Here is a 26,131-nt window from a genome sequence, read left to right on the forward strand (position 1 = left end):
AGGTGGCTTCGGAGGTGGCTTCGGAGGAGGAGGGTCAACCATCGTGTCTGGGCCGTCATACCTCGTCAGCACAATTCACCATGTGAACAAGGTCGACCATGGAGGTCACGTGATTGGAGCCGTGGGAGGATGGCAACCGTGGCCGTGGTGAAACAACTTCGAAGAACAATCTTTGTACAAAGTTCCCGTTTTGTGGAGGTAAAGTTGGTTGGGCGAGTTGTTCAAATTTTACTTTAGTTGGTGGATATGTGATACTGACATTCTTAACGAAGTGATTCGTCTACACAATGGCAACCTTGTTAACCGCGCACTGTTGGCTCTGAGATGGCGATCTAAGCTGAAAATGCGAAAACGCGGGTGATATTTTTATCATTTGCGTTTTCGTATTACCAGCTTTATGCACGCTGCACTAGTGGTAAGTTTACCGCACTCCCGTGCTTCACACTTGTTGAAGTCTCACTATTGTTTTTGATAACGGGTTTCCGTACATTTTAGGTATTATAAAGCTAATTAGGATATTTTTTTTCGTGCGCAATCCTTGACTTCCACCGTAGCTGGCAGTTTGTTCCCGAAAAAGTTTCTTTTCTTCTTAACCACCCTATTAGTAAAAGTGTTTGGAGAGTCTCAGCTGAAGCACCCAGTATGTGCTTCAAGAGTCCAAAGCGTAATTTTACAATTGGAAACCCAAGTCGCACTAGGCGCAACAAATGAGGTCAATGTTAGTCCGCGTTACCACTAGCCCTAAATGTTACCGATTTGTTTAGTTGATTAACGGCACCTTTTGACAGCTCTCGGAGTGAACCCCCATGGTAAATATCTTGAGAAAGGTGTCATTACGGAGGTCAATTGTCAAATATAAAATTGAAATTCACCCGGTTTTTTTGTTTTTTTCAAACAAGCAAAAATAAAAAAAATAAAAAAGGGTCACAACGCACGTTATTTCATGAGTACTAATCGCGCCTACTTTACCTTTCAGGTGCTCAATATCATCAGAAAAATTGGAAAATCCAACACCCTTCATCGTCATAATGCTTCATTAAATAATCATGGACGGCGGCACTGTTACACATTTAAATAAATATACTGAAACTTTAGACTGATATGTCTTGGTTCTTTGAATTGCGTCATTATTATTCGATTAGGAGAGCTATGTAAGTCCATCACCAGGCACGATTGGCAAAATTTTGTTTTGTGTTAGTATAGTGTTTTACTCCGACAATAAAATGGCGGCTGTGTTTCTGCGGTGCTTTGCTGCAGACTATGACGAAATGCATCGCTCCTTCTCTCCTTCGCCGTCTTTTTGGCACGTCGAGCGCAATCATGCTCAGCACTTCCCCGCTTCTGTTCAGCCATCTCCTCTTCAGTTCGCTCCTCCCTCTTGCGAGGCATTGTGAAGACTGTGGTGCAACCAGTAAGCGCCTCGTCCCGCGATTCGCGCATGCCCACGATAAGCAGAGGACGACGGCACGTGTGCATCACTCTCCTACACATGCGCATGCATTTCGATATGACCACCATAATTTTTCAGAGGGGCGGGAAAGGGGGGCGGGGACTTAAAGAAATGCTATCACATTTAAAACGACTAGGAAGAGTACAAAGTGAAAATCTTGCCTAGCATCACGTCAACCGCAGCCAAAGTATCTGTTGCTATAGGCATTTGTAAGTACGGTCTCTGGGCGCCGGCCATGTTGCTACTGGTGTGGGTAGATCGTCCCGGGGGCCATAAACTTGTCACACACAAAGTTGGAGCCGAAAGTTCGTGGAGCGTGCCGATTGGACGTTGGCGAAAAAAGCGCGAAGTTATCGGCGCAATAGGCCAATTGGTGCGTTCCATCAACTTCGCACCAAACTTTGTGTTTAACAAGTTTAGAGGCCCAAAAGTGAAGCATTGCTGAGGCGTGCCCACGGTTACCAGACCGGCGCCCAAACATGGATGGATAGATCCTGCATAGATGCCAACCGCTGTACCCTTGATAACGGGCGGTAGCTTCCGCCACCTAGCCTGGAAACGAAGAACCAAAATAATTAATTGTTTTATTAATTTTATTCTTTGGTACTTTTACGGTGCCCCCCAACAGCCCGTGGGCCTAGGTGCACAAATGAATACATGGAAGAGTTCAGGCAACACAAAATAAGGATACAAAAACAGAAACATGCATTGAAAAAGAAAAAAAATAAAATAAAAAAGTGTCTATATAATATTAACAAAATGTGACCTCCGATAGTGCAACATATATATCTCAGAAACCTAAGTTCTCCCCATACCTGTATTGTTTGATGCCCCCTGTAGGATTTCTTTCCTTTGTCAATTTGCCTACCCTCTGCAATTTCGCAACTATCGCCGGGCGGTGTGGGATCTCGCCAGAATGACCTTTGGGGGAATCGGGGGAAAACAACTAAAAAAATGACTCCCCGAGTCTTCCCCCGTCGAGGGTGTCGACAATATTCCCCTGGTCAAACCTACTCGGCGTTACCTCGGCACCGCTCTCAGTGGGAGACAGGGTGGATGCTTCGGGCCGGAGCCACAAGAGAGGGAGTCCCAATTTTCCTCTGTCCCGCCTGTCCCCAGCTGTGTCAGTTAGTTGTACGTCATTCAATTCTTTCTAGATACTTTCCACGAGCCTTCCAACCTCCTCTTTGTTATTGAAGCATTTTCCATCCACGGTGGTCAGACTAGCTTTCGAAGCGCGGCTGCTTGCGAACGTCTATACTCTGATGCCGCTATTTTTAGAATCACGGACCTGTCAGCAGCTAAACTTTCTCACCAAATAAATGTGCAGATGAAGGACATAATGCTGAGTTTCAATAGCAAACAAATGTTTTTTTATAATTAAAAATGATTGAGAGAGGAACAAACTGCAACCACTTCTTATGACTGTTTGAAAAAAAGAAATATCGGAATAGATACAGATCTTGTGCTTTGCAATATTTATATTTGCTCTGCTTTGCAAGTTTGCACCAATATGTTTGCTTACTGTAAACCAGTACCATAATACGAAATCGTAAAACCCACAAATGGACGGAAGACGAACACACGTGAATCTGTTAGTGTGTGCCAATCTTCCCTCCGAATGAGGGCGTTTAATCTTTCGCTGTATACTACCTTCTCTAAAACTCTCCTTAGCTCCCTATAATATACCAGTTTAAGCTTCTTCTACGACGCGTATAGAACTCGGTCTAAGAAGAAATTCAGGATTGAACTGCATCACCGTCTTGGGCCTTATCCAACTTGTGAGGATGGACATAAGGCCAAGAAAGCACTGATTAATGATATCACTAATACTCGTTTCTTCTTATTTCTCTATAGGGGGGTGTAACTAGCGTGCATTTGCTTTTGTTTTGTGTTATACAATCTCCTCTCTTTTATCTTTTCTCCCTTTTGTTTTTTCTAGTTTCCAACCCTATTCCCCCTCTTTCTTATTTTCGTGAAGGATAGCAAATCAGCTCTAAATGCCGTTTGATCTCTTCCCGTTGGTAAATAAATTATTATTTCTTTATATTGACGCTCTCACAGTAGATACAGAACGCCTATCTTGCGACTTGTGTAGTTGGTTGTTTGGTGTGTCCATGGGCCCCGCAATGTTTGTAAATAAGTAAGAAATAAATGAGTGCATCTGCGGATATATGTGGGACTGCCTCAGATTTTGTGGTGAACTTTGCAGAAAAACGTGAATAACACGTGGCTTCAAATATGTTGTTATTTGTTTATTTTTATAATTTTTCTCCAAGTGTAATGTGACTCCTAGCGATTCACCTTCTCTCCCGATCAGCAAGCACTTTAGTTTTAGAATATATATTATCACCAATGGCCTATAGAAGATCCGATAAAAGAGGAATATTCTCAGTTAAAAAAAATAACGCCATTTTAAGAAGCTGTAATAAATTACTATCCAGATGTAACAATAGATTAATTTCTCAAAATGCCGTGAATTATAATAAATTAAATGCGCATACGATTTTGATTACTCAATATCTATGACAATTAGACTAGCACAGTTTGTATATATGTTGTATTATTTTTTAAATGATGCTTCCAGCGCTTCTATGAATGCCTTTTTTAAGAAAAGAAGCTTCGACTCACTCGACGTATTCCAGCAGTTTCTTGCATGTACCGACACAGAAGGGTCGACGCACTAACACTCATGTGTCTGTGTGTAGTGACGATTCCTCGAATACCGATCGCCAAAGCCCACCGACATCGACATAAAAAAATACGAAGAACAAGTTAAAAAAAAAAAAGATGGAAACAATTAGACGATTCCTAACTCTGCGATATTTTGCATGAGCGAAGATATGGTAGAAATTAGCAAAAAACTTGCTAAACAAAAAATGATCTTATAGAATATAATATATGCAAGGTAATTAGAAAAAAAAAAGAGGTTCTGAAGATTCAAATGGACCTTTACGAAGACAAAAACTTGAATTCGATTTAAGTTCTGGGTGCTGGCTTGAATCGCCCAGATGCTTACCACCGCGTATTTTAGAGCAGTTATATTTTATAACGTCCACACCATAAATGTATATCACACCTAATACAGCTTAGTGTTAAAACCGTGCAACAAAAAGTCACGGGGTCTCTTACGTTATCCCCAAGACGACTTGAAGGCGAAAGCCCAAGAGCTGAAGCTTTAAACACAGACACCCATGATTTACTTAATTCACTTTGATTGCTATTAATGCGCTTTGTCATCCTTCTTAATTGAATTGCCTCTAATTCGCCTGAGTGGTGACGTAAACGTGATAGCGAACCTCCGAAGACAGCGCGCTTCCTGACGACGCACTCTTGGCGCCGTTTCATTGGCTCACTCGGATCGTGGCGTCGGCTGTGGCACCGGTGATCGCGAACCTCCGAAGACGGTGGGCTCTCTGACGACGCACTTTTGGCGTATTTTAGGACCTTTCGTGTCGCTAACGTTTTCTCAAGGTCGACTGAAAGATGAAATATCTAAAGCTTTCGCCTTAAAAAAAAAAAAGAAAAAAATATTCTGTACAAAATTACACCTCGACAGGGAGAAAATATACTCAAAATAGAGACCAATACATGGGGTTAGACATCATTTACGAGTTATTCGAGAGTCATACATTTATAGAACATACACGCGTTCATTCCGTTTCTTTTATTTAAGTACAATCCAAAACTCGTTCCAGTATGATTGATTACAAGCCATACTGCATGCCTCTCAGCTGCTTTGACTACCGCAGTGTTCCCATCGAGGCTTCTTGCGATGAAAAGGAAACCAGAAACCGCCAACGCGGGAATAAGTGAATGTTTTCCCCCTTTCCAGGGCTAAACACGAATCCGTCAGCGCTACTACCGAACCGGCTTCCGAAGAAGGCGCTTCCAGTGCGCCCTGTCTAAAAGCGGACCTGTCATCGCAAAAACAACCAGCGAATTCACCACACGCAGAAAGTGCAAAGTCCAGACTTTGCCAAGCGGAACCATTTCACTTTCTGATTCTGAAGCGGAGAAAGTGGGGAGTGGTTCCTTCACGGATCTCGAAAAAGCTCTAACCGAAAATTTACAGGCTTCAACCCAGTGCACGTGACCTCGCGGGTCATTAGGAGGTCAGGAAAGCCCCCGTTTCTTGCTGGCGGCAGAGTCCTATAAAAGGGTGGGTTAACCGTCGTAGGATCACACCTTTCCCAGTCTCGAAAGCCACCGCTTTTTGGAAGCCTCCGCCAGAAATATGAAGACCTCGGTAAGTTGGTGAAAACATGTGGTCGTTCGCCATTCACGTCGCGGAGGTCTAGCCTTTTAAACGCTTGCTGTAAATGAGGATGCTCGAAACGCGGTTTCGCTAGATGCGAAGAGAACCGGAAGAATGAGTACGACCCAACTGCCCTTGCGCTAATCCCGTTTTTCAGCCAACGCATAGTTTGGAATTTTCACTCGCTTTGCGTGATAAATGTATGGATGATTGATACGGCTGAATCCCCTGAATCGTCGGAGGCTTGCGCCATCTATCCAGTGTTAGAAATTGTCTCGGAGCTCGCTGCGTATAATGCAGCCAGCTCTGCGGGGAATGCCTGCCATTCATCACTGCGGGGAGCAGGACGTACAGAGGAATACCTTGAAAGCGAATTGTTTGAATATTTGCTGGCATAATGTTTGAGTTGCCTTCGTATTAGTTCTCTTTTGTAACCATGTGTGCATGGCTAAAAATGATGCACTTGGGCATATATTCCACGAGAAGTATTATTTCTGCTTTGTGTAATTTAACAAGATACCTGGCCAGGCAGCGAAATGAACACACACAAACTTTTCCAGGCAGTGTGCAGAGACAAGCTAGCTTGGAAGAGTGCTCCCATGCGTATGCTACTTTTCATGTTTGACAGTACGATAAAATCTACACACAAAGGCGAATTCACCATTTGCGTGCCTGAGCAATTCGGACGTGGGCTAAATGACTGTTCCCACGAATCAAGAAAAAAAACCCATGAAACCAAGCGCATATATTTGTTGGTAGTGTCAAAATGACCTAAATACACGAGGCATGCGATTATGCACATATTTAAATTCAATGCCATGAACAGCGTGCTGCTTACTTTATTCTGTCGTGTTGACTAGAGCGTACACTCGGTCACAGCTTGATTTAAGAGAATAGAGTGTTCGTACTAGATTCCATCGTCATTCATAGTCTCAAGATATCTGACATACCGACGAGTTAATTATAGGCAGTATTACCAGAATTGGACCCCTAATCAAAAACGAAATCGAACTGTTTGGGTTCGATATAACGTTGTGGCCCTGACTACATGGTTTCCAACATTGACAGCGGTTCTTTGTTAGCCCGATTCGACACGGAACCTTTGTCTAGTTGGGAAAAGACAAGCGCCGAAAGACTAGGACAAGGTAAGAAGACGACGACACAAGGCGCTTTGTGTCGTCGTCTTCTTACCTTGTCATAGTCTTTCGGCGCTTGACTTTTCCCATTATGAACCAACTGGCCCAACTCACCATTTTGTCTAGTTCTTGAGATACGCACCTCAAGGTCTTGGCATTGCATTGTGTGAGCTATCCGAACATAGTACATTATGGGTAACCAAGATTGCATCGTTCACCTTCAGTACGGGATGATACCTGCAATAGAATATGACTTAGGCTACATGCAATAATTGCTAGATGCCACACAATGTAACAAATGTCGAAGTAGCAGACCTGCACTTAAAGAAGACAGCCGAAGGGGGGCCTGTTCTCCTTCTTAACCTAATATTTATAACAACAAAAAATAATATGCACCCCCTCCTTCCCCCCCCCCCCCCCCCCCCAAACAGGTTAGAGCTACGCGTACGTAGAACTGATGCCTTGTGGATTACCCTTCATTTTATCATCGAACTGCCACATTGGTTCCCATTCAAAGTCTAAAACCGAGGGAGCGTGCTAAACGGATGCTCGATTGCAGCCATCAGTCAGGCATCTTTTAGGGGGAAAACTCTCTATATTAACTGTCGTTACTAAAATCTTAACAAAATTTGGAGCATGCACGGTCCCCGAGCATCTCATTATCGCTGCATAGCCAACAAGATTGTTGCACCAGCCAATGATAAACGCCGGCGAACGAAGCAGGATACAGGAAGAGTTATCAGAACAGACCACGCCCTGTGTATATTGAACTTCCAGCTTTGCCCACACCAGGTGCGGGCGCTGCGCGTGCGCGGAAACCAAATTTGGGAGGAGTGAAGCGTTTGCGCATGCGTAGTACAAACAGCAGCGCCACCGCAGTTGCGTGACGTCAGTGAGTTGAGTTGGTCTATACTCCGTCTCACCCAAGGTGGTCTGATCGCTCCCGACATTATGGTCACGGCGCTCGTTTCTTTTGTGGGTTCGCTCCTCACCGCTTTAATCAATCGCGCAAAAACAAAAAAAAACAAAAAAACTACACATTCACTTTGCGCCATTGGCTTGTCGGTGACAGTAAACGCGCAAAGGCGACGAGCGCTGCGACGATGCAGTTTCTGGCGCTGCTTGATTGGCACCCGAGGATCTTCGGCTGCGCTCGGACCTAAGGCCCGTTCACACTCGGGACTAGAAACGAGCAGAGCCGTATATGTACAAAGTTTGGTCAATAACTGGTTGGAATAGGACGAAAATAAGGGCACGTTACCGTCGGCGCGGACCAGGGCTTCCCGGACAAGAGGAGACCCCCCCACCGGGCGGCCGCCTAACCATCAGCGCCTGAAGCTCGTGTAAAAAAGAAGAAAAAAAAAATTCTTTGTCACTCTCACACCTTGGGCGCGATAATTTACAGCTTTTGTGACCCTAAACTTGCCTCAAACATTCCCCTAGCGAAGTCAATGAGCTTAACAAATACCCTCCAATCACAATTGCTAGGTAAGGATGGATTAAAGTGTGCCATTTTAGCAGGCTAGAGTTCAAATGTGCGACTCTTCGTAACTGATAGGGCAACACCGGAGTGGGCAGTAAAAAGTGTGCTTTCAGATCCGTGGGATTTTTGACCCAAACCTCGAAAGAGCACCCCACATTCGCAGTGTCGCCTCACGTTCCAGGAAATTTTTCTCGTCAATGTCACCTTTCCTGGCTCAGTCAACGCACTCAGCACCTTGAAAGTCCGCTTTTCCACCAATCTCTTACAATTATACATTCATGTACTTTCAGCCTCATCCAGAAAAAAACAACAAAAAAACAAAAAAAAACCAGCGCCGCGCTACGCGAATCCTTCAAGGTCATCCCAGCGCATTCTTAGTTCGCGAGTTAATCACGTTGAAATATGCGGCGCTGGCAGCGTCGCAGCTTTCACCGCTCCACCCCAGCTTCCGCCGGCTTCTCCCATTGACCAGACTATCTCTATACACGCCTTTGGAAACGAGTGCATTAAAGCCTCCTAAAATCCCTTACGACAAGAGAACACGCTGGCGCCATCTATGCGGGGAGCTTGAAACCGCATTTGATTGCAAAGGTTTGGCGCTATTGGCGAGGTCAAATGTATGTATACTACTTATGAGAAATGGTCGTTCATAGTATTGGCAAAAGTATTTTTCAAGCCAAGAAAGAAATAATTATAAGATATAGAACATATACCCGACGGCCACGTGTTCCACTACTACCAGAATGGTGATGCCAGTGTGTCCTCTCGTCGTCAGAGATTTTAAGAGGTTTCAAGGCACTCGGTCTTAGGAAGTCGCAAGTTTGTGAACGGGCCTTTTAAAGTGAAACGAAGTGCATTATGGTCTGAAACTTCTGCAACGCTTTCAGGCACTGTTTGCGTTCATCTTCTGCGCTGTTGTGGGTACCGTGTTTGGCGGCGGCCTCGGAGGAGGTCACAGCGTCATCGTACTCAAGGGAATCCACAGTGGTGGATTTGGCAGCGGTGGCGGAGGCAACGGTGGCTTTGGCGGCGGGTTTAGTGGAGCAGGAGGAAATGGAGGCTCGGGACAGACGCATGTCGTCCAAGGCCCCACGTACCTCGTCAAGACACTCCACAAAGTCAGCAAAGTTTCCCATGGGGGTGGATCGGCGGGTGGATTTTCTGGTACCAGCTTTGGCTACGGAGGAGGATTCGGAACCACCTATGGAGGTGGCTTGGGCGGATATGGGTCAAGCTTTGGAGGTGGCCATGGAGGCAGCCACGGCGGATGGTGGTAAGTTGAAAAAAAATAACAATTAAAAAAATTATGAATCGAAATTCTTTTATTTATACCATGTTTATTTTATTTAAATCAAATTGAAATTTATAGTTAAATTCATTGATATCACTGTAGGTCGAAAACAGTGATTTTTATCACAAAATATATGTTTAAACATGGCAGATTAAGTGGCCAGTCAGTATGATCACTGATAATTATTGCGGAAAAAATGTAAATTTAAAGTAGTTTAATTGCCTTTTTGGTAATGTTAACCTGAAATAACCGAAAAAAAATTCGTGGTTTTATTAGAAAAAAAAAAACGTTCCATTTCCTTTCTCTTTCGCGTTCTGATTTGCTTTACGCAACTGACGAACGAAGTGGAAGGAAGAAAGTTCAACGCTCCGATTGATCAGAACACTGCTTTTTGCTTGTGTTCAGCGTGATATAAATATTCCTTACTTGATTATTTCAATTACATATAAAGACATGTACACAGCAAGGATCAAATGATAGATAAATTGCTAACAAAAACATTTCCTGGACTGTATTGGGGAAAAGGTTTGATTTAAATCATTATTGTAAAGCTGGTCGGATTTAAATCCCGATTTAAATCATTATTTAAGACACGATGTAAATAACCTTGATTTTTATTATCTACCCTGCTAGGGAGGTAGCCTTTGCGCTGAAGGTTTGTTTCACACAGTCAACGTACATACATATTCATAAATGCAAAAAATGTTATAGACACTCTAAGGTTTACTTGTTGCTTGCGAAGTTTTAATATTATTGTTAAATAAATCAGACGAAAAGTTTTCATATTTGATCGATATAACATATAACACCACCATAGATCTAAAATTATTGACTGCGCCGCACTGTAGGCACTTCCATTTTATATAATCCGAAACACAAAATACACATAGGCAGCGTCAGGTCGTCACAGTGTCATGTGTCAATTTCGAGTTCAATGTTTTTCTGGCTGTGTCTGTTTCATTACCATATTTTTTCCTTGCCTGTAGGCCTCACAGTGGCTGATGCAAGAAATGCAGAAGTGGTCATTGATGCCGAGCCTCTCAAGGAGCGAAATGAGACCATGGTTCACCATCTGTAAATGCTGTAAATAAAAGGAGAAACGCTCTGAATTGCATAACTGCTTGAGTTCTTCCCAGATTGATAGCGGCCGGGTTAACCTCGCCGAGGTTTGGCGTCTCCTGGCATAGCTTGCGCCGTGAGAAAAGGAGAGTGCTTCTTCTATATTGTACAAGGGAATACGGTAGGCGTAAACGGATTACAAGATTGTTATTCATGTAGCTTTTTACTGACCAGTATTTGTTACAGTTTATTTTCTTATATTTTTTTTAAGCTTTTCGTAAAGACAAACGTCAAGAGTTTTCTTTGAATTTTGTATGCCTAACTATTCACGTGTTCAGATTTAAACATTTTAAATGTGCAAATTCTCCGTACCGGACCAAGTTTGGTGCCGTACGAGGGGTTTCTAGAGGAAGAATGAAACGTGATGTAGTGTAGTGTTTGTCATTTACCACATTATTTAACAAAACTAAAGCTGACTATAAGGTTTTTTATTGTGGAACAACAAATGTAAACAATCCACCACGGAGACTTAGTTCCCCATATAACGCAAATCATGATCGACCATAGAAAAACACAAAGTAAATTAACTACCTAACCTTTCAGGGGAAATCTGTGTCGGAATTTGCATTAAAATGATATAAAAAGAGAAACATGCGTGTATCTGATGCACAAATTCACAAACTGGTAAATGCCATGTCAAAGAATTTTTATTTTATTTGCGAACTAAACGCACCTAGGTAGGAGGCATGCACACACGTTTGGTCCTAGCACTCCATTCTTGACATGACCTATTTATGTAGCATAACTACCATTTAAACTGCAAATGAGGTGGTGTAGTTTGTGCCTCTTGGGCTCCACTTAGACTGCCGTAGTGCAAGAGTTGGTGACCCACGACGATGGAGGTATACAACCGGGGTCGAGATAACCTGTCCGCCGAATCCGACTGAACACAGAGCCGGCCGGGCCTGTCGCCTCATGATAACACTATTGGTAAAGTCGTGTGGTCTTTGCTAACATGTACGAGTAAAATTTGAGCATGTTCCAAACATGTATTCAAATTATAAAAGAATTTGTAGATGGGCAAGTTGGTACATCTTAGGTTCTAAAAGCGCCAAAAAAAAAAAAAAAAAAACACGCACACACACAAAAAACAACGCCAACAGGAAGAATTGACGAAACGGAATGTTTCGTCCAATTCTTCCTGTTGCCCTTGTTTTTTTGGCTATTTCTGAATCTAAGATGTATTCGAAAAAGTTGTACGGTGCAGTGTACCCTTTTGCATTCCTAAGTATTTGGCCAGAAATTTTTGTTTGTTTGTTTGTTTATTTTATTTTTGACACAATTGTCAATGGGGTTCGGACAAAAGGAGAATACAATCACCTGACTGAGTCCCAACCCCTGTAACAACACTCAACAGCAGGACACAAATCGAGAGAGAAAAATAAAATAAAGAGCCAGCTCACAGCACAAGTCAAGAAAGAAATTATTTCATCCAGCTAAAAACTCTTCAGCTTAAAAAATAAAATAAATAAAGAACACTGATTAATAACACAACTCGCTAGGTATCTACACAAGTAACATTAAAATATTCTCTTAGGTATTTTTTTAAATGAAACAAGGAAGTGATTTCCTGGGCCATCTCATACACGCAATAATGCTTGTTTAGGATATCTGTAATTTGGAAGGATAATTTTTGAGTACCGTAATTAGTTCTCATTTTTGGTTTTGGAAACTGCTGGTGCCTCAGGTTGTAATTTGTTTGCTTGGGTAGGTACATCTCGTGAAAGATGTCAGGATCAATGTTAATTTGTGCATGAATTGAAATCGCCACATTTAGACAAAAAAGGTTATCTACCGTAAGTATTTTATGTATATTGAAACTTGAAACTATGTTTATTGAAACTTGAATATTATTATTATTATTATAGGAAGTAGATAGAAACCGGGTCAATTTATCAATTTGCCGAGCCGTGCGTTTTGTAATGTAAGTAATTGCTTAATATTATTTCCCGTGGTTGACCCCCAAACCAATAATCAGTAATAACCCCCTCACCCCACTAGCATGAGTAATAACTGCTGCTGTATGCTGGATACAATTTTAATCAAGTGATACAACTATGAAGTGGACCTACTTACTTTTCAATAAGCAAAGGAATTTTTAAAATAAAGATAGAAAAATCTAATTAGAGGTTGTCTGACCTTCATGTATTACAAACAACAAGCGTGTTCTTAAAGTTAGACGTAGATACGAACCTGAATATTATATTTTGTTTAAGTTCGTGTTATCTTGCTGCTCTGAGTGCAAACCCAATTACTGACTTACAAAAAACTCTCACATTGCATTTTTACTGCAAAGCAAATTCCTATAGTAAATGAAATAAAGAAATAGTTATTTTCGGAATCATTACCCTTTTTTTTAATCAAAATACTACTAAAATATCTTTTATGGTCTAAAGCGAGAGAAAGAACGTTAAAAAAGGCTTTATGGACCTCCGACAGGTATGCAAGAAAAACATCCGATAAAAATGTGTAAAAAAAAAAAAAAGTCATAATGGTTGAGATGAACTAGAACGGAGGAAAATTGCAGAAATCTACGTTTTATTTTCATTATTCTGGCTTCCGACCGTGCTAGCAGGAAGCCGGAAAACTCTGGGGCCCTCACGCACGAACTGTACCGAGACCAAGTGTCTTACGTGATCTAGAAAGCAGGAGCACCAATGGAGAAAGATCTTGTCCACGCCCAGTGCAGCGTAACAATGTCTGCTTCCGAGGCATTCCTAATCTAATCATCTATCAAACACATAAATGCTGGTTTTGAGAGGAGGAAAAAAAAAAAGAAAAGAAAGTGGGCGGCCGGGACGGAAGTTTGACAGCGAGGTGTATAAAAGGGTGATGCAGATTTCCAGATGTACACACTTTGTGGTCCGAGTTCAAGCGGCAGTCTTGAGGACGTGACGAACAATCGTGCAAACATGAAGGCCCTGGTAAGTCATTAGCGAAATTTACGCCCTCATTTCTGAAAAGTTAGGATGGGAAGATGGTGGTGAAGAGCGTGAATATGGAAAACCCAAGAATACCGGGCGGAATACGAAATGAAAGTTGGTACTTATCCAAGAGTCCCTGCTTCAAAGAAGCAAGGTTTCTTTGTGAAGTGCGTAGCATACAGAATGTTGAAATTTAGTATCCTTCAACAAGAGTAACAGTGCGTTTATATGAAGGCATGTAATCTCATCTGATACCATTATAATAGTTATTAAGTCCCCTGCAATTTCGCTGCTGCCAGGTTCTGAGAATACCGGATATGTCGTCCAAACGTTTTCGCGAGTGTCAACGTACATTTTTCGAGACTGTATACCTATATTGCAGCCTTTGCATTGATTTCTTGCCGGTTATACACTATAATCACCAACAAGATGAGAATATCCGGAAGGAGTTTGATCTTGTTCGACAGCAGCTTGAGACTGCTGTTCTTTCTAGTGACACGAGGTTGCATGCACGCACGCATCCTTGCATGCAGAAAGATCATGATCTAATTCAGGACAGCAGAAATACCCCGTAGTCGGGTTATAGATGTTAGTGTGTAGGCTATATCGACCACACTGGAGGATGACAAGATGTACCTTGACAGCTCCCAGTGTGTATAGTGTATAGTGTGTATAGCCCGGCTCGAATCACCACACTGTATGGTAATGATCCAAGCTTGCTCCTTTCTGCTTCTTGAGTATGACTTCTTTGTCTTCAACCACAGCACGTGTCCTGGCATAATTTTTATGTTAGCATTGATGTCACTCTGAGTGCGCGTGCTAAATATGAATAACATAGGGTTTTAAATTGATGCAATAAGGCAGGATACATAATTTCATAGGTCATCTCAACATACGTGAAGTACACATTGTAGTAAAACGTCATTTACAGTACACGAGTGGAGTGTTTCGTATAATTTGGTGTGAAAGTGGTTCGTTCGGGCATTGTTTTCTACATCATGTTTAAGTACTCTCATACCCTGCACAGTGAAGACTTCTTAGAAAAAAATATTCAGACGACTCACAAATGATATCTTAGGCCTACCGATCAGTTTTGACACGAAACGCGATTCTTTTTTAACGATAGGTAGTTTATGAAAGCTTAATATAAACCACATCTATCAGAATAGAAAGTTGGGCGACTTGCTATGAATCCATTTTGAAAAACAGCGCGAATGGTACACGGACAAGAAGGAGAGAACACTCAGGACGAGCGCCTCATCCTGTGTGTTCTCTCCTTGTCCATGTGACATCCACGCTGTTTTTCGAAATGGACACATTTATGAAGCGTAATTTTTGACGCGGTGATATCTCGTTGATATGGACACCTCCGTTCCCCACAAAAAGGTTCCTAAGTCCATAATGTGGGTTGTCCATAATAACGAGACAAAAATGCCTGTATTAACCCAGTTCATTCCTGAAAATGTTGTGCATATAGCGGGGTATCTGTACTTACCGGGTCCATATTAACGAGACTTGACTGTATATGTTACGAAGCACTCACTAACGGGAACTTATTATATTTTGATGGGATGACGGCATTTGAGACAAATGAACTATGGAACATTTCGTAGACTGGATGGTCAAATGTATGCTCAAAATACTAATGAATCTAATTGTAAGCACGTCTGTGTACTTGAAAGTCATCCTTATTTCTGTCAGTGTTGAAACAAAGTAAGCCACCTTTACAAAAAAATAAATAAACACCCCAAATGGTTGGGACAAGAACAATGTCTGTACCATGAGGTCGTTGTTGTCCACAGCACATTTTTTTGTAGTGAATTAGCCATATATTTATACCCGATATTCAAGGAGAAAAGAAACGGTACGTTACCGGATTGCCAACTAGAGTGTTAGAGTGTATAACGAGAACAATATTATTGTCGCGACCATACTGTTTAACACCGTTGCACGGATGCTCTTTTGGAGAGAATATGGTGAGATATGTAGCAGCTGCCGCCACACACGCCGATAATGAGTGGGACCTGCTACATCCCGGGCTTTCTTCTCTCGCAACGCACTCTCACCCGCACTAATGACAGCAACGTCGTGCAGGTTGTCGTCCTTGGAGTGAGCGTTCTGGTCGCAGTCGCAATGGCGGGAGGCTACGGTGGCCACGGCGGAGGGCACGGAGTCCTCTTGCTGGGAGGTCATGGTGGAGGCGGCTTCGGTCATGGCGGAGGGCACGGCTACTCCAAGATCGTTCATGGTCCCTCGTTTCTAGTGAACACGGTGCATCACGTGCACAAAATTAGCCACGGGGGAACCATCATTAGCGGTCATGCCGGTGGATACGGTGGCTATGGCGGCGGATATGGCGGCGGATACGGTGGCGGGCACGGCTTGTGGTGAGTGAATTGGCATCAAGAAATTTCCAACTAGTAAGCATGGACAGACAGAAACCTAATACAGCATATTCAACGGGCATACTCTTACTGTCATCGAGGAAACAAAAATAAAAGATGCCTTGTTCACAAGGCTTCCATTAGTATGGGAGGAGTCCTTAAGCATCCTCCGATATTGGGACCACAGGAAGCGACAAAACATGTACTTTACCATAGATATTCGAGCAATGTTTTTGTATTTGCTTTTGTAGAATCATAGATATGATGTTGTAAGATAGGAATTGAACTTTTTCAGGTATTTTTTCATCTAAATTATGGCTAATAAACCACAAAAAATCTGTGGCCTACAAAAACAAAGCTTCTCGAGTTGAATTTTTACATCTAGCTTCTTGTAATTGCATATAGCGGAGCTTTAAAAAGTTAGCTTAAAGAAAGAGGCGTTCTTGGGCTCCCGTTCTGCTACACCATCAAATAAAAAACTTCCTGCAACTTAGTAAATTATTTATATGCGCAGTTCCTAGTGTCTCAATTTCATTTTTTTGTTGCTTTCAGGTAACGAAGTTGGCAAAGGCACGCGAGTAGAGAAGTTCCGGGAAAGACAAAGTCACTTGACGAAAGAATGCCCGGCGATTTTTGTATACTTTGTAAATAAAGACTCCAAATTGACCTAATGCCTTCGACAAAAATTGCATGAACGCAATTTAGAGAAATATGTAGCAATATGTCATCAACCATCATCCTCATTTTTATTACTTGTTGAAGGCACTTAAAGGCTTTGCACAAAAGGGGGGGGGGGTTGCTGTAAAGCGTTTTAGAGCGCAGCTCTTAGGCGCCCGTTTCCGGCTTGAGTGGCGTCGGCGTCGCCGTCGCCGTCGGCGTAACCACGCGTAACCCTCGTAACCCTCGTGAGGGTTACGAGGGTGACTCTCAGGAGGGTTACGGGGTTACTCTCGCGAGGGTTACGAGGGTAACCCTCGTGATCCTCGTGAGGGTAGCAACCCTCGTAACCCTCGCGAGGGTTACTCTCACGAGAGTTACGAGGGTTACTCTCACGAGAGTTACGAGGGTTACCCTCACGAGGGTCACGAGGGTTATGAGAGTTACCCTCACGAGGGTCACGAGGGTTATGAGTTACCCTCACGAGGGTCAGGAGGGTTACCCTCACAAGGGTTACTAGGTTTATGAGAGTTACCCTCATGTGAGAGTAACCTTCGTAACCCTCACGAGGGTTACCCTCACGTGAGAGTAACCCTCGTAACCCTCACGAGGGTTACGAGGGTTACTCTCATGACGGTTGCGAGGGTTACCCTCAAGAGGGTCACGAGGGTTATGAGAGTTGCCCTCACGAGGGTCACGAGGGTTACCATCACAAGGGTTACTAGGGTTATGAGAGTTACCCTCGCGAGGGTTACCCTCACGACGGTCACGAGGGTTACCCTCACGAGGGTCACGTGACCCCGTGATGTCACGTGATCCCCCCCCCGTCGAGGTCACGTGACCTCAGGGAGTCACCTATCCCTCAGTACCCTACCATCCTATCCCTCAGTACCCTTCCATCCTTCTCCTCAAGAGCTGCGCTCTAATCCGGCGTTACAGGGAGTTGTAAACGGCTTTCATTTTTTATATAAAAGCAAACACAGATACAACACATATATTTAAAGAAATAAAAAAACAACTGAGATGTCACGTGCAGTAAAATACACAAATAAAATATAAATACTAATGAAGTCTTTGCAACTAGTGCTACATTAAATGTGCGGTTAGTATTGAAATAAATGCGGTGTTAGGTGAGAGGGTCACAATACTGTTAGGTAAATTATTACAGTTAGCTATTGTTAATGGTAAGATGGAGTTAAGGAATGAGACAGTTGAAGCTGAAATTGGGGGAACTTTACAGACGTTATCAATGCGTGGAAATATGTGAGTGGGTGGGAATAACAAGTTATGATGTCCTGGTTATGATAATAAATCTTGTGAAAAAGATACAGGCGTGACAATGTTCTAAATAAAATTATATCGATGTTAGATTGACCCAGAATTGAGCATTAGTTGTCAGTTATAACACTTGCTAAAGAAGACAACAAAAAGGGGCAAGATTTGAAGATCTGTGGTAATGTCTTCATTATAACAAAATACACTAATAGATTGAACATCTAAAAAAAAATTGTTGAGCCTGAGCTTATGAAAAAAACTGTGGAATCACCTACAAAGTTCTTCCTCTTCAAATCCGCTTTGTTTGGCTTCAGGACTCAGGATCTCGACACTTTACTGATCATTTTGAAGCATTTTAGGATTGGGCATTGCGACCCTTTTGAAGGTTCGTCGCTTCCGTTCTGAGCTGCGACACGCAGACCTCGACTACCAAAGCATGTCAGAAAGAGTACTCGCCAGCTGGATATCTGAGGCATTGTGTTATATCTACGGTTGGCGTGGCTGATGTGACCGATCGGTTGATTCATTCCATAATACATGACGCACGGCTAGTCCGTTGCGTAGACCACTGAGTCGGTTATCACCGTCACATCTATACGAGCAAGTTTTCCTCTAGTCTTCTTCTTTCTGTAGGATGTATCGACTGGCCACACTCCGAGAGAAAATGTCTGCACTCGGGGCTATCGCGAGCGGGAATCTGAAACGTGACGTCCCTGTGCAACGGACGTGCACGGGTCACGGAGGGAGGTTGCGGGCAACACGGCTGTCACGTTTTTCCGCCACTCATTTGTCCCTAGAATCATTACCACGTGTAGCTAGCTGCGTTTTCTTTTATCCCTGTGCGTAGTAGCACGGATTAGTAAAGAAACCAATACCGAAACGATAGGTAGGCTAAACGTATTTAGTGGTTACAGAGCGCGACATTATTAGCGCGAAAAATAAAGAGCAGGTTTTTGCTCCTCTTCTCTTCGGTTAAATAAAATGCTCATAAATTGCACCTTGTGGTGTGAAAGGCTCACAAAGGGAACCAGCCTAAGGGCGAATATTTGGTGCTTGTAAAAAAAAAACTATCTAAGTAAAATGCGAAAAAGCACCGATGCCATATATTCGCGCTAACTGCGTCGTGCCGTCTACGTTACCTACAAATCGCAGAAAGTTAAGAATCATCTAAAATGTCACACTAGCGAGTCAGGACAGATTCCAAAACTTCAGAGCTTCATGCTCTTTTAATAAAATACTTCGAAGATACTTTAGGCATTTTTAAACGACATAATTCGTTCTGTGGTAAGAAACGATAGCTGTCTGCGTAAATTCGCCTGTTCCACTTGCGGTTATTATCTCATTTTAACATTTTTTTAAAATGGAATTTGTGTAAGAGCTACTTGTATATGCGCATGCGCTTTTCATACGGGAAGCCAACCAGCAGACGGTTTTATTCGGTGACTTCTCAGCTGTGGTTATATGATTCCAGGAGCAAATAATATCCTGAAGAAATGTCTATGAATGAGAAGAGCGAGAAAAGACAGGGTGATTATAGTACGCGTGATCGGCGGATCACGCGTACTATAATCCATTTCATGGATGCGATACTAAGGAGTATCGCAACCATGGAAACATGACGCTACACATTTTTTTACGCTTCCCTGAACGGTATGCATAATACATATGCCTATCTTCGTTTGCTTAGACACTTTAGGTATGTCATAGGACATTGCTATTGTTACTGGCAGCTAAAATAATACGGTGTGTTGCTTCTTACGTTCAGGCTTTTGGTTCGGGGATTTGTTCCTCGGCGTTCTTATTGGCTAATTCAATGGATATTATGTGAGTTAGTGACTTTAAAGCTCGCATATGATCGCAAGCGTCCACGAGTTTCATGGGAGATTCGTGATTTCGAATTGACGACTCCCAATTCTTTGATTCAACTTGATGTACTAAAGTAATCTAATCGATTAATTACATGAATGTTTAGATAGAATTAAGTTAGTCTGCCCTTGTATGGCGACACTGGTTGACACTCTGTATGTGTCATTTAACAGAGGCGGGGATTAAGCCCAGCATCTGCGGGTTCTGCAGCGTGAGCCTTCACTTTCTTGCTCCGAACTGCGGTGTACTCACACACTCGGCCACCATTCCCCAATCCCATGTAAAGTAAGCTAAGTCTAGAAAAATGAGGCTTCGGAGAGTATAAATATTATAGAAAGACAATGAGGTTAACCTGGGTAGTTAGTCCTGATTGACTCTTTAGTGCAAAGGAAAGAGAAGAGGGAAATGAGGAGGAGAATATCTGCTGGGCGCGATGTCAAGGAAGAACACACACTGCACCGATCCCAGATAAGAAACCACCATCTTCTACAAGCAGAAGCCTAAACGGGTTCCTGAAAGGAAGCACAAAATCGACATCATGGATTTGGACACTTCTTGTGGTGTATCAGAGGCGCAGAGTACCTCCCTAGTAGAAAAAAGGGTTGGTCATCCACTTTTACCAAGCCAAATGTTATTATTTTTTTGCTTTTTTTTGTGACATATTTTGTAACTACACAAACTATATACAAGTGTTTGATAGGGGTGCAGCCTGGGCATGTGAACTGCTTGCTTTTCTGATCGGGTCTGAATAGCCGACGTCAAGTTGCAATCAGCGTATAACTGCTTTTGCCCGTCGAGACAAGTCATGTTGGAAGTTAATCTTGGGATCTTGGCATAATATATATATATATATATATACGAAATTATCTGTGCATTGATAATATATATATACATATTATCAATGCACAGATAATATCGTGGTGCTTAGAAATTTTGATATATCTTAAATGGCGCGCAAGTTCGTCTGCTGCTTGCACACTTAGTGCGTTTGTTTACACCCTAATGCGTCCACGCGCTTTTGTTTTCCCCCAGCCTCAACCAATGACGGAGTGAGCTTGGCTGTTTCGCTATCGCGCTTTTTCTACGCGTTATCTATGTTGCCTTTTGATTGGCGTGCCCCTTTTTGCTTTCCGATGCGCCAAAGACGCATCTTAGAACACTTTGTCGCCATATTGACAACATTTCGCTGAATTGTCACGACGAGATGCCCGCTTTCAGTTATTCTGCGACGAATTACTCTGGAACGAACGGGTTCCAGCACCATTTTATAGGCCAAAATATCGGTCACAATCTTTACAACATACTAATGGTCATAAATAAAATCAACTGAAAGGGAGTCCAGCGCTGTTTCCTTCCAATCACGCCTCAAATTATGAAGGTTATACGCTTGCAAAGTAACTGACTACGCACAGGCTGTGTAGATGCCTCCCGCCATCTACCGCGAAAGTCGTCAACCAGATGAAAAAAAAAAAAGAAAGAAAGAAAAGGTTTCAAGGCCACGAAAAGTGGGTATCAAAGCACCAAACAGCAGAGAGGGGTCAATCACCAAGAACTAACAAGCCAAACGCCGAAAATCCTGGGAATTCTCAACGCTCGTTCAGGACGTACAGTCACGTCAGTCTGACAACGGGCGATCCAGAACGGAGACAGTGCTCCGACTCCACCTTCGTCAGGTAGACGGAATGAAATTGCCAGAAAGGGAGGCACCTCCCCCTCTTTTTCCGCCCTCCTCCTTGGAAAAATAAACATGAAAAACGAACGAGCCCGAAACTGGATCAGCGTCTGAAGAAGCCAGACAGGCCACTCTACAAACAGCGCAAGAAGAAATAAAACAAAAAAACAAAATATAGCCAGACAAAAATCTGTTGCCTTTCGACGACGCGCTCTACTTTGCTGGCTTTTCTTTTGGCGGGACGAAAGCGACCAGCAGACAATTAAAGCCTCTTGGGCCCAGCCGGCAGAATATCGGCCAAGCCCGTGTTTATAAGAAGGACGCTTCGAGGAAGCGCTGGCTTCAGTTCGGTTGCTGCATTCGGTGAGGAAAGTGGCCGACATGAGATTGGTGAGTTCGCACGCCCACCCAACACAACTTCGAACTTTCCAGCGCCGTCCACTCCCTCCCCACCGCTTTCATTTAAAGAAACCCAAGGCACGTCCCAGTAAGCAGCCCGCGGTAAAGAATATGCTAGAGGAGACAGACGCAAATGTAAAGGTTGACTGTAGACAAGCCTCCATTTTACAAGGAGGAAAGAAGAAACGACGCTGACCGAATTCTGAATAGGGTTTGATAGATTCGGCCGGCGTGCAGCCGGTCATGCTTTTGGAGCAGCCTAAACGGGTTTCTTTTAAACAAGTCTCATATTTCTTCGATGTTTTTATTTGTTCTTAAGATCTTACTGGATATATAATGCTTTGTAGATTGCTCTTTGTAAGCGTTGTGCCTAGTACTTAAAGAATGTCGACTTGGAGGCAAGCAATGGTGCTTAGCGTGACAGGTAATCGAACTACTAAGAGGTCCGCTCCCGTGAAATTGTCTTGTTGAAGTGTAACGTGCTCAGCGACCCATTGGCGGATTGCTTTAACCTTGAATTTTGCCCTTCATTGAACCGTTGTTTGCTTCCCTTTTCCGCAAAGCAAGAGCTCATGTTATCTTTCCTGAGCCTTACCTAACAAGCGAAACGCTTTTGTTTCGTTTGTTCTTTTATGTTTGTTTTTACAACATACTCTAGAAGGGAGTATGCCACGGAGGTCAGCTTGTACGTTTCTGGGTTACAACACCTTTGTATTGAGGTTTGCTTCAATAGTATGTGTTTCTAGGTTCTAGTGTGCATTGTCTAAGATATGTTTGAAAATGTATGGGCTTTAATGACACAATTTAAAAGATCGTGGGCAATGGCGCACCAAGAAGGCATTGTGGAACTTGCTGGCTTTCAGGTATATTGTTATTTGCACCTCATGAACAAAGTAATTTTTGACAATGAAACAACATTTTTATGCTTGATGTACAAGTCTAATTAATTATTCTATTATGTTACAGTACTTCGAGACCTGCCAGAAAATCACCGCCGACATTTAAAAGGAATCTACATAGAAACAAACGTGAAGTTTGTTGCTGATCTGAGATCATACGCCGCAGCGGAGCAAAATATATTGAGCAGGGCAATGGGTCGGGAAGCCGAAGGACGTGCTTTTAACGAGGTATTTTGGAGCTTTGACACTTCAACTTCGAATTTGTAGGCTTGATATTTCCTACAGAAATCGCTATGTAATGATGATAGAGTCATTGCTTCACTATTCACATTGGGGAATATCCAAGTGGGGTTGACAAACACATAAATTCAACTGTTTCTGTCGTTCCGTCGGAAACAGACATACGATAGAATAAATCTGATGAAATGTTTTTTTGTTTCGCCAGTTTTGTGGTCGCATGTTTTTTTAATGTACTTACGTATGTGAATGATTCTTGAATACCCCAATTACCAAAGCCGGTGATTTCATTCGGATTTCTGGGTGGTAGTACCCTTCAGAAACCTTTTGGTATTATTCGTATGGCATATATTGACAAGGAAAAAAATATAATTTGATACAAGAGTTATAAGTAATACTTTTAAAATGTGTGTACGTAATGCAGAAATCGAGAAAGAAAAATGGATCACGAGAGAAAGGAAGAATGTAGTGACCTTGTGGTAAGAATAACAACTTATATTTTGATTTAAAGATAGAATTTTAGTTACCTCGAAAAAAAAAAGGGGGCTCTCGATGCTCCACGTGATGTCTTATAATGTATTGAGTCTATTAACAGAAAAATGGCTAGTGCTATGCGATGATTGCACAACTTATATATGAACGGGTGCTACTTTTTGTCTTGATATTGACGCTAGATATACCCTTGCCGTTGTGTTAGACATTGCTATATGTACAGGGTGTCACCAAAACAAAATTTACACGTTCTTTTTTTTTTACCGCGAAAATAAACTAGGCATCGCCGAACGCTCATTTTCTGCCCAAAGGTAGCGCTAGAGGTCACAACCAGATGCCAAAGTTTCAGCCGGATCTGATACCTTATTCAAAAGTTATAAGTGAATTTCTGAAAATTTCAATGGGAAAATGAAGCCCATTTGGCCCGTTTTCGGTTTCTGGTGCCGTAGAGCCCCATGTATTCGAAAACTCCGTCGGCCGCCATTTTCCCATTGAAATTTTCAGAAAATCACTTATAATTTTTGAATAAGATATCGGATCGGACTGAAACTTTGGCATCTGGTTGTGACCTCTAGCGCTACCTTTGGGCGAAGAATGAGCGTTCGGCAACGCCTAATTTATTTTTTCAATTAAAAAAAAAAAAACGTGTAATTTTTTTTGTGACACCCTGTATAGTTATATCCATCTTGAATGTAACTGCTTTGATCTTTTGTTTTAAGTGCTTCTGCATTCAATATATTTTGTGTGTGGACAGGTATGAGACGATTCCGGCAAGCCTTTGATTCTTATTTGAACACGAGCCAGTGCTGAGTAGAACGGATACCTTTAAAACAGACTCGCTTTTTTAATTCAGAGGAACACAGATATGTAAAATTTTTCCGGGGAAAGGGAAGATCGGTTTTTCTTTTGACGGCAAATGGCATTAAAATGAAGGCCGCGATTGAGACGACCGAGTTTCGCTGCTACAGTTTGCTCGAACACCAACCCCGCAAGCTTCATTCTTTTACTAGGAAACGCACTTGCACTATCCGCATTATGTAGAAAGAGAAAGGGTGACAGATGTACTTAGTTCCGCTTAACCGTTCTTTCTCTACGCTTCGTGGTTGTCGCTACACGTATGCAGTATAGTATAGGAAATACATCAAAATGTCGTAGTTTTACATTATTTTGCCAAACACATCAATGCTAACTTGTAGGCAAAAAAAAACATACAAAACAACAACCACATGGTTCTAACTACCGTGTTTACTCGAGTAATAGACGCACTATATATGAACAAGGCTCTTGCGTCTTAGTTCCCACAGAACACATATACAGCCAATCATTGCGTTGCGCATAAATAGCATAGCGAATAACCAGATCGACAACACAATTCTTCATAGAAAAGCAATCTTCACAGATGGCATCTTAGCGCCAAGACGTTATCTTTGTCCTGTTACCGCTGGAATCATGCTGTCGACCGCGGTGATTGGCAAACCGCGTGCTCTGCAGAAAAACGAACCCTCAGGTTTTCGTCATAAACAGTGCGGCTATTATTCGAGTAAATACGGTAAGCACTGTTGCCTCTAACTTTTCTTTACATTTGTTATCATGTGTGACAGGTTGCATGGATGCTGCTGCTGTTCGCGGTCAGATGTGCCACTGCCTACGATCTCGCGAACCTTCCGAACAGAGGCATCAACCGCTACGCCATGGACACCCTGGAGGGATCAAACAGCGGTCCCACCCCCAGATACGTCTACATGAGACAGCAGGGCCTGGGACTGCCCTTCAGCCAGAGTCTGGAGAATGGATATGGGCATAGCCTAACTCAGAGTTTAAGCGGTTTTGGCGGAGGCTCTGGAGGCCACATTGGTGGTAGCATTGATGGCGGCCTTGGCGGCCGTGTACACGGCAGAGCTGGTAGCAGACACATTGGCCAGGGTGTACCCTTCGGCCTCAACCACGGCGTTGGTCAAGGCCTAGGCTACAGTCTGGGTCGAGGAACGGGTCACGCTCTCGGGCACGGCATCGGCCACGGGTTCGGACATGGGTTAGGGCACGGTTTCGGACACGGCCTGGGCTTGGGGCAAGAAATGAAGCATGGTTTAAGCTCCGGTTTTGATCCAGGGCGCGGAATTTTCGGCGGGGGGCTGCACGACGAATTCTCTTATGGGGAGAGTAAAGTTATTCAGGGTCCAACGTACCTAGTGCACACCTACGGAGGAGAGCACGAGCGATACGGGAGCAGGTCCAAGAGTTACGCGGGCAAGAGCCACCGAGGCGGGCATCGAAACCGGAAGGTGATCGTCCTGAAAGAACGAGATCGCCATGGTCACTGAGCCTTGCTGATCGATGCACAGAAAGAGAAGAGAGCAGAATCAAAGGTGATACTTAATCCCGGTAACTTCGATGAATCGATCATGTCTCATTTTGATTTGATTCTAACATTAGCGCCTTTCTGCGTCATCGGTACTGTTGGTGAAATGAATTTAGATTTTTACTATCCTTTTAAGGCTCTTGACGAAATTGTAGAACTGAACGAAACCTCCGGCATCTTGTTTTCGCGACTAACTTCTGTTTTGCATGGCGGCGGCTGAGCTAAATTTT

General features: G+C 42.9%; 2 protein-coding genes across 2 annotated transcripts; both read left to right on the forward strand.

Moving 5' to 3' along the window:
* The first annotated feature begins 13,649 nt into the window (after positions 1-13,649).
* LOC115319426 (holotricin-3-like) lies at positions 13,650-16,052 on the forward strand. The gene is made up of 2 exons (XM_040220554.2): positions 13,650-13,661; positions 15,756-16,052. The coding sequence occupies exons 1-2, from the start codon at positions 13,650-13,652 to the stop codon at positions 16,050-16,052; spliced, it is 309 nt and encodes a 102-aa protein (XP_040076488.2).
* A 9,100-nt stretch (positions 16,053-25,152) lies between these two features.
* Positions 25,153-25,863, forward strand: LOC120848565 (glycine-rich cell wall structural protein 2-like). The gene has a single exon (XM_040220555.2). It carries the CDS (start codon positions 25,153-25,155, stop codon positions 25,861-25,863), a length of 711 nt encoding a protein of 236 aa, XP_040076489.2.
* Positions 25,864-26,131: the final 268 nt, after the last annotated feature.

This window comes from Ixodes scapularis, unplaced genomic scaffold, assembly GCF_016920785.2.
Source record: "Ixodes scapularis isolate PalLabHiFi unplaced genomic scaffold, ASM1692078v2 PGA_scaffold9__187_contigs__length_104089568, whole genome shotgun sequence".
NCBI lineage: Eukaryota > Metazoa > Arthropoda > Arachnida > Ixodida > Ixodidae > Ixodes > Ixodes scapularis.

What these genes read in the sequence shown, in the direction of transcription:
- LOC120848565 (XM_040220555.2), top strand. Translation starts at nt 25,153, where the DNA reads ATGCTGCTGCTGTTCGCGGTCAGATGTGCCACTGCCTACGATCTCGCG.